At 44.9% G+C, this 9,336-nt stretch overlaps 1 protein-coding gene across 1 annotated transcript in view; it reads right to left on the bottom strand.

Annotated features, from left to right (window-relative positions):
* Positions 1 to 1,444: 1,444 nt before the first annotated feature.
* Positions 1,445 to 9,336, bottom strand: part of LOC132496869 (glutathione S-transferase A2) — an 18,210-nt gene continuing 10,318 nt past the window's right edge. The window contains exons 3-7 of the mRNA XM_060109541.1: positions 8,058 to 8,109; positions 6,478 to 6,610; positions 4,671 to 4,812; positions 2,665 to 2,796; positions 1,445 to 1,804 (exon numbers count right to left, since the gene is read on the bottom strand). Of these exons, the coding sequence (XP_059965524.1) occupies positions 1,679 to 1,804; positions 2,665 to 2,796; positions 4,671 to 4,812; positions 6,478 to 6,610; positions 8,058 to 8,109 (585 nt within the window). The 3' untranslated portion in view covers positions 1,445 to 1,678. The remainder of the gene's footprint in view (positions 1,805 to 2,664; positions 2,797 to 4,670; positions 4,813 to 6,477; positions 6,611 to 8,057; positions 8,110 to 9,336) is intronic.

Here is a 9,336-nt window from a genome sequence, read left to right as displayed (position 1 = left end):
AACACACCATTGTAAAGCAATTATACTCCAATAAAGATGTAAAAAAACCCAGTAAATATGTAAGGCGATGATGGATGTGTTAATTAATTTGATGGGGGCAATCCTTTCATGGTGTATATCAAACAGCACATGATACACTTTAAATATTGTACAATTCTATTTGTCAGTTATACTGCATTAAAGCAGGAAAAAATAGAGCAGAGCTCTCCCCTCGCCTCCCCCCAGAGTTAGTCTCCGTTACAGACCCTGTTTAATTTTCTTCATATCCCTACCATGCCGCTCTTGGGACTCAACCAGGTTGCCCTGCCACATGCTGCACTTCTGCCCAACGTCAGAGTCTGGAGCCTTTTCAGAGCCTTCTTCACGAGCCTGAGCTCCAGAGCGGGGAGGGCTGTCACTGATAATACATTATTTATTTCATGAAAATTCTGGCCTTTTGTAATGAAGCAGGATTGGATGGGATTAGTGTGACAGCATGTTGGCAAGAAAGGCGTGTGAATCACGAAACTAAGAAAAAGGGAGAGGGCTTCCCTGGTGGTGCAGTGGTTAAGAATCTGCCTGCCAATGCAGGGGACACGGGTTCGAACCCTGGTCCAGGAAGATCCCACATGCCGCGGAGCAACTAAGCCCGTGTGCCACAACTACTGGGCCTGCGCTCTGGAGTCTGCGAGCCACAACTACTGAAGCCTGTGCACCTGGAGACCGTGCTCTGCAGCGCGAGAAGCCACCACAATGAGAGGCCTGTGGACCACAACAAGGAGTGGCCCCCACTCTCAGCAACTAGAAGAGGTCCACGTGCATCAGCAAAGACCCAGTGCAGCCAAAAATTAAATAAATGAATAAATAAATAAATTTAAAAAAAAGAAGCTAGGAAGAGGCAAGGAAGGATCATCTCTAAAGCCTTCAGAGAGAGTATGACCCTGTCACACCTTGATTTCACACGAAGAGCCTAGAAGAGCCTACAGAACTGTGAGGGAATACATTTCCATTGTGTTAACCACTATACTTGTTGTCATTTGTTACAGCATCTGTAGGAGCATGATACACAAGGCCAGCATGATTCTGGATTAGAATTACCCATTTTGTTGTTTTTCTCACTAGCGTAACCTCCTTGAGGACAGGGACTATATCTGGCTTGTTTATCCTTAGTTACTGAGCTCCTGGAACACAGAATGTTCAATATTAGATATAAAATAAATATTAGTTCCATAACTGAATAGGAAAAAAGTTTGATTACCTGAAGGAAAAAGGTCCTCTGAAAAAAAAAAGAGAAGAAAAGTTTTTAGGTTGTGGGTCAGAAAGGCAGCAAAATGCAAAAAAGACTATCTTTGTGTCACCAAGAATATCAGATGACAATTTCTACTTAACTCTTTTTGACTATGATAGTTGGTATATGACAATTTTTTGAACAGATCAGAGTCCATGACACTTTCTCTCCCTTTATTTATGTTTAAGTCCCAGGCACATTCTAGGAGGAGATCATGATTTCGTATGTGATCAAAACAAAATGGATTGTTCTGCAACTAAATCAGCATTCTAATTAAATTAGCCCTTATACTTTGGAAAATTTATTAGCTTCACAGTAGCCAGGATCTGTTACATATAGGTAAAGCACTTCACTGTTGGAAAACTTCAATCTCCTGAAGTTTTCCCTGTGTTCTGGGCAGCCATGTCCGCATTATTGCATCCTGAAAATCTTCTTTGCTTCTTCCAAATTTTTCTCATCCATGGGAGGCTTCCTCTGGCTGCCAGGCTGCAAAAACTTCTTCACGGCAGGGAGATTGCTGACTCTGGTTTTCAGGGCCTGCAATGCACAATAGCACAGCTCAGAGTGCAGCCAAAGACCAGCCCTGTCATGAGCACAAACCAGGGACTCTGAGACCCTCCCAGAAAAGGACCAGCCAAGGCCCCTCCATCAGCACCAGGATGAGGCTGGACACAGACACCTAATGAGGCAGGAAGATAAAAGCATAATAACATTTTCCCCAGAGATGTCTTAGTTTAAGACTTCACTCAGCTCAAGTCTTCCTCATATTCTTCCTACACGTAAATTCTGCAGATTCACCCTGTCGTGCAATACGAGGATGAGTAATGTGTCTCACGACAACACAGATAAAGGCTCCAAGATATCAAGACAGGAAGGTATAGGGGAATTGGGCTGGAACTGAAGACAGAAAACATGAAAGGTAGACAATGAGGCCAGTCAGAACCAATCTGCCCTCAGAGAGAGGGAGAAATGGGGAGAGAGAAATGAACTTGTAAGAGAAGGAACAGGAGCTGAGGGGAAGAAATGAGATGGTGGCAGACCTGCGCAGACAGACGCACGTAAAGAAAGAGGAGGACACACCTGGGAGAGAGGGAAGCAAAGAGGAAATGAGGAAAGAGACTGAAATGGAACAGGGGCAGAGAGAGGCGCTAAGTCCTGGGTCTCTCTCCTGGAAAAAGGCGAGTCATTCTCCTTGGGGCAGCGACCATCTCCAATGTCTTTGGCGTGACCAGATTCTTTCCATGCCCCAGACAAAGGCCTTGGAGTGAACTGTGGAGACCTGGGGGCAGTGAGGCCTGGACAGTGTCGGGGACACTACCATCACAGTCCCAGGGTCCAGAGAGCAGATGCCGAGGTGGGAGATGTGGGAGGCCCCCAAAGGCTGTGAGAGAGCTCACCTTCAGCAGAGGGAAGTTGGCCAAAAGGCTGGGGTCCAGCTCTTCCACATAGTAGAGAAGTTCAACCAGGTGGATGTCAGCCCTGCTCAGCTTGTTGCCCACAAGATAGTCTTGTCCATGGCCCTTCAACACCTGGCGAACGGAGGGGTCAGATCAGGAACACAGGCCCGGGCAGGCTGGGCCCAATGCTCTTCCTCTGTCTCCCCTGCTCCACTTCCCCCTCTGCGTCTCACTGGGTGGGTGTGGACCTTCAGACCTTCTGCTGCCCCCGGATCAGTGAGGCGGGCCAGGTGGGTCCCTGCTGTTCCCTCCTCATCCTCAGTGGAAGCCAGGCCACCATTTTCTTTTCCTGTTCCCACCTCGCTGTGGCTGCCTTACTTGCTTCCACTATATACACCATGTTTCTGTTGACCTCACACCCTAAAGCGTGCAGCTCTGAACTTCATGATGTGGCCCTTCATCCATCTCTCTCTCTCCCCTCCCCCACCTTGGGCAGTGATTCCACCTTCATGACAGCCTTCTACTACCCTAAGCAAATTATTGAAGAGTCTGTATTTCTTCTCTCCTCTTGTCTGCTATCCTCATTTCCTGGTCTCTCCCTCTGGGACCTGAAATAAACCTGGGTCAACCTGAATTCCCATCTCCCTGACAACATTGACTCTGACTCCTATTCCACCTGTGTCTGTCAATAACACTGTGGAATATGTTATAATTTGCATGCTGAACTGTCTAGGGGTGATTGCACTTAATGTTTGCAACTTACTTTGAAACACCCCCAAAAATAATATGTTTGATCAGAGGAGAAAAGGATGGGGAGATACAAGATGAAGCAAACATAATAACAAAATACTAATTTTTGATTCTAGGTGGTGGGTATGTATGAGTTGATTGTACATCTCTTTCAACTTTTCTATGTGTTGAATTTTTCATAATAAAATATTGGAAAAAATATATGATGCTTACTTAAAATATTGCAACAATATGAAAATCATAAGAGGCAAAAACACACATACCACCACCAAGTAAAGATAATAACATTTTGGCAAATATCCTACCAGACTATGTATGAACATAGAAGTATAGCTAAAAATTAAAGAACATAGTAAGACATCAAATGCTATTTTGTAATATACATTTTTCATTGATGTTATCATGGGGGTCTTTGATTTCAAAATACAGATGTACTTAAACTGCAATGATTATAGCAGTTTCTACCATGTGAATGTGCCTAAACTATGAGCACCATAAAGCCAGAAGAATGTAGTTTCTGGTTACTATTATTCACTCCTTGACTAGGACCTGACACATAAGCAATGAATTAATACTAGTGAAATGAAAGTGATTTCAACTTTATAAAGATGAGGGTGTTGGTTAAGCTTTTTATTTTTATGTTAGCCTTCTGCATCTCTTATGATCATTTTTTTTTTCAGTTCATGATTCTTGTTTAGCATGATTTCAGGTAGTTTGGATCTTGAGGTGTTCTCCTCTTACCTTCAAAGAGAAACATTAACTAAGATATATACTTCAGGGGCTTCCCTGGTGGCGCAGTGGTTGAGAGTCCGCCTGCCGATGCAGGGGACACAGGTTCGTGCCCTGGTCTGGGAAGATCCCACATGCCGCAGAGCGGCCGGGCCCGTGAGCCATGGCCACTGAGCCTGCGTGTCCAGAGCCTGTGCTCCACAATGGGAGAGGCCACAGCAGTGAGAGGCCCGTGAGCCATGGCCACTGAGCCTGAGTGTCCAGAGCCTGTGCTCCACAATGGGAGAGGCCACAGCAGTGAGAGGCCCGTGTACCACAAAAAAAAAAAAAAAAAAAATTGCTGAAAAATTATAACTTGGGTAAAACTTGGGTACCATTCTTCCTCATAGTCAATTTTTATAAAATGCCCTAGAGTCAGGGTGCTACATTAGTATTCAGAAAGGCTCACAGAGGTGAAGGTCAATGCCAAGCACTATTTTTCTTTGTTCTTTGATCTCAGTGCCAAAAATACTGAACAGTCCACTCACTTTTTCAAATGCAGGAAGATAACGGTTTTTTATACTTTCTTTGATCTGGGTCGTCTTGGCATCTTTTTGATCAGGTGGGCACAGTGGTAAATGCATGATCATTTCACCCAGATCTGCCACACCCTCTGCATACATATCAATCCTGAAAGACAAAATGACCAAGTTGTCAAATGTCTCCTGCATTAGGTTTTACAGTTTAGAACGGGTAAGAATGGGGCATCAAGAGGTGGCAGAGTAAGTCACCCCCATTGGGTGCATTTTTCTATGTCAGTCATTTAGTTATGATTTTTCTTAATTTTAACATTTCATTCTAGAGCAAGCCATCGAGGAAGATATATGTCTAATATTTTTGTTATATACGTGACCAAATGTAGGGACAGAGCATATCAGTGACCTGTCCAGAGTCACAGGCATGAGAGAAACGGCTGGAACCACTGCAGGTAACCACTGAGACCACGCCTAGGGTTTGCCATCTCTGCTGTGGTGTGTTCTGTACACAGTTAGTGTGATGAATTAGTAACACCTCAGTCATGTCCAGAGAGAGTCCTGGCACCACAGACCTAGCCATGTCCCTCTGCCTGTCCCATCCTGTTACACGACCAGGACCCTTTAGATGCCCAACCAGCACTTCCTCCAGTTATTTCCCATAGAATATGGTTCCACAACCCTCTCCACATATTGTTGCCCAACTCTGGCCTTGTTTGCATTTCTCAAGACTCCACCCAAAATATCCCCTGAAATAGTGTGTTTCTTCATTTCGTTCCTACAGTGCAAATTCCAGGTAATTTTGCTGTTTTTCTTCCAAACATGGTTTCCTACAATAGTCTTTTTAACTAAAAGCTTTATTGAAATATAATTCACATACCAGAATGTCACCCTTTTCAAGTGTAAAATTGTGTGATATTTCTTTGTAAAATCACAGAATCCTGTACCATCATCATATTCTAATTCCAAAGTATTTTCATCACTTGCAAAAGAGATACTGAGTGTTTTTTCAGGCATTCAATATTCTTCCCTCCCTCCAGCTTCTGGCAAACACTAAACTACTTTTGGTTTTACGGATAGCAATGTTCTGCACATGCCAAACAAATGGAATCATACAATATGCATCATTTGTGTCTGGTTTCTTTCTGTAAGAGAATGTTTTCAAGGTTCATCCATGTTGTAACACGGATCAGGACTTCATTCCTTTTCATGGCCAAACAGCATTCCACTGTATGGATGTGCCTGCCTTTGTTCATGCATTTATGGACATGTTGTTGTTTCCACTTTTTGAATATTATGAACAATAGTGCTATGAACTTTTGTGTACAACTTTTAGTGTGGTTGTATTTTTAATATTTTTAATTCTCTTGAGTATATTCCTAGTAGTGGATTGCTGAGTTGTATGGTAACTCTATGTTTAACTTTTTGAGTAACTGCCACATTCCATGATTCAATCATGTGGTCCCATCACAACACAGAGGAGATCCCCCAAATATGGCTGTATTGAATCAATCTGCCTGCTACAAACCGATATTAAAATGTTCCAGATAAGCCTGGCATCGTGGGCTCAGTCTCTGCAAACCCTTGTCAAGTGGCCAGTCCATATAAAGGGCTGTTAAATTAGGTTCCTGGTTATCATTCTTATAACTTCTGAAACTGGAGAATCAACTTGTCTAGATACTTACGTTCTGAGGTTTTATCCTCTAGACACTCAGACAGTTTGTCCCTTGTCTCGATCCCTGTGAGCGCATCCTGCTCACTCAGGGAAGGACCTAGACTGTTCTTATTAATCATTAATGAAAGAATAGAAAAAATACCGTACAGGGCTCTCTCTTTCATGTCTTTCCCATAGAGGTTGTATTTGGTGGCAATGTAGTTGAGAATGGCTCTGGTCTGCACCAGCTTCATCCCATCAATTTCAACCATGGGCACTTGCTGGAACATCAAACTCCCTTCTTTTGAAAGAAGAAAAGAAATAGATTGAAATGTTGGATGAATCATACTGTTAAGGTGAACTGAAACATTTTATGTATCAAAATTTTTGTTGAAATGACTGAAGACATAAAAGGAAACAAAACTTTTACCTGGTAAAATTTCAATGGAAATGCCATTTTGCTTTTAGCTTCCTGTAATCCTTTTGCTTATCAATTTGCCTTTTACTTTTCAGTCTATTATTTCAGTTAACTTTTTATTTCCCATTCAGAGCATGGTATATCCCTTTATTTTATGTGTTTGATTTGTCTTCATGGATTTTTAAGAAGAATATAGGAGAAGTTCCACCAGGCAGTTGCCAAGTCAAAAGGGAAATTCTCAGAGTAAGTCTCATGGGGTTCATGGCATTAAGGTCAGTTCTAAGAGAGACTCCTACATAGAGTGTTTTTTTGTTTGTTTGTTTGTTTTTTGCGGTATGCAGGCCTCTCACTGTTGTGGCTTCTCCCGTTGCGGAGCACAGGCTCCAGACGCGCAGGCTCAGCGGCCATGGCTCACGGGCCTAGCCGCTCCGCGGCATGTGGGATATTCCCGGACCGGGGCACGAACCCGTGTCCCCTGCATCGGCAGGCGGACTCTCAACCACTGCGCCACCAGGGAAGCCCCATAGAGTGTTTTGTATGCTCTTCAAATCCCACCACTGGATGGTGTGCAGGGCAGGCCTGTTTTCCCAACTCCACTGATGCTTCCCCTTGCTCTTAATCTCCCTCCTCACACGCTCACCTGGACTTCGAACTAATTCAACACCACCTGGTTATTTGAGTCTGCAATATTGCTATGATATTACCACGTCAAACCTGTCAGAGAAAAGAATTCAAGGCAACTGCTGGGCCTGTTTCTCCCCTCTTCTTTCTAATGCATTTGTTTTCCTTGGGTGGGAGGGCTGTGTGGCATCCTGAACTGATACAGTCACTCATGGTGCAGAAAGGCAGGGAGTGCACAGAGAGGGCATTCACAGGGCACCGGGGCTGGTTCCTTTAGCAAATACTCAGAGTTCCAGCCCTTCCTAGTCCTGAGTGAGCTGCAAGACCTGCTCAAGAAACCCCATCCCGGGCTTCCCTGGTGGCGCAGTGGTTGAGAGTCCGCCTGCCGATGCAGGGGACATGGGTTTGTGCCCCGGTCCGGGAAGATCCCACATGCCACAGAGCGGCAGGGCCCGTGAGCCGTGGCCTCTGAGCTTGTGCGTCCGGAGCCTGTGCTCCGCAATGGGAGAGGCCACAACAGTGAGAGGCCCGCGTACCGCAAAAAAAAAAAAAAAAAAAAGAAGCCCCATCCCTTACCTTTAACCATGTTTCTCCCTCTCCACTGACCCCACTCCCACCATGCACACACATGGCATTGCTGAGGTTGAAGTCTCAACTTAAGATTTGTACTAGATCCTCTCATCAGAGGAATTTAGTTTCTTGGTCTTACCATTTCTTAACTTATCCAGGTCTTCTGGAGTTTTTATAAATATCTCTTCAAACTGGAAAGCAGAAACAGTCAATGAGTTTTTATTATTTCATTCTATAACTTTATTGAACTTGAATGACCAATGTCTGGTGCATACTATGGAGAAACTAAGATTTCCGAGTTTGGCAGGCTACACAGAGGACAATGATCATGGCCATTTGGAAATTTAGATTAGAGCCACCAAGATAAAAGCATGGGTTGCAGCATGTAACTGCTTATTTGGCAGCTTCAATTCACCTCCACACCGTCTCCACCTCTGTCAGTCATTAGGTAGTGATTTGGGAGGGGGATATCACTGGTGGAAAGGGACTGGGAAGTTCTTCTAGTTACGGAGTTTTAATATCTCTGGAAAGCCCTTCTCTCCTTGTGGAATCAGGACAGGGTATTGGGTGTCCCCCAGCATGGGGTACCCATGGGGCCACTGACCCCCAAGATGCTGCCACCGGGGGCCTCTGCTGTATATTACCTCCCTCCATTCAACTTTATATTTTAAAAAGGGGTCTTGATGGTGAAAAGTTTGGGAATTGGGGGTTTCTAACTTGCTAAACAGTTTATTGTGGCTCTACATGATCCCATAGGGTCAGACTATACAGACAGTGAGGTGTGTGGGAAACAATTTATAAAGCACCCAGTTCTAGACAACATAGGGGGTGGTGGGTGGTCAGTGTGTGAGGGTGGCCGAGGTAGGATGGGACTTGCTGGTGGGCTGTTGCTTGTGAGGCTGACGGAGATGGGGTTGTGAGGATCGGCCTTTGGACCCAGAGAACCCAGAAGTCCTGACCAAGAGCCTCTGGTAAGCCTTGTCCCACACCTTCCTCAGTCAGGCTGGGCTGGACAAGAGGAGGCCTGGGATGCTCTCAGCATCTCCCCCTACTTTACCTTCTGGAGGTGAACTCATCCTGCCCAGGGGCTAGGTAAACATGCCGTTAGGAGGATAAGAGAGCACACTAGAGGCTCCCTTTGCAGGATGCCACCTCACCTGAAACCCTCCTTTACCGCTTGCTCTCCCTTGGGGGACCAAGTCTCCAGAGTCTGTCCATGACTCCCTCCCCAGGAAACCCGCACAGAGCTGCTGTGTCCCTCTGACCTGGGCTGAGAAGTGCTTTTCTCAGAGATACCTCTAGAGGGAAGCACTCAACAGAGTCCCACACTTGCTCCTGAGAATATGTCATTTTAACACTTTAAAGTGCTTGGATGTCCTCCTAGGGGCTCCCACTCCTCTTTTAATCACATATTTACT

Source organism: Mesoplodon densirostris, chromosome 10 (genome assembly GCF_025265405.1).
Source record: "Mesoplodon densirostris isolate mMesDen1 chromosome 10, mMesDen1 primary haplotype, whole genome shotgun sequence".
In the NCBI taxonomy this organism is placed as follows: domain Eukaryota; kingdom Metazoa; phylum Chordata; class Mammalia; order Artiodactyla; family Ziphiidae; genus Mesoplodon; species Mesoplodon densirostris.
Note: the sequence above shows the minus strand (reverse complement) of the source record. Positions and strands in the feature narration are given on the sequence as shown.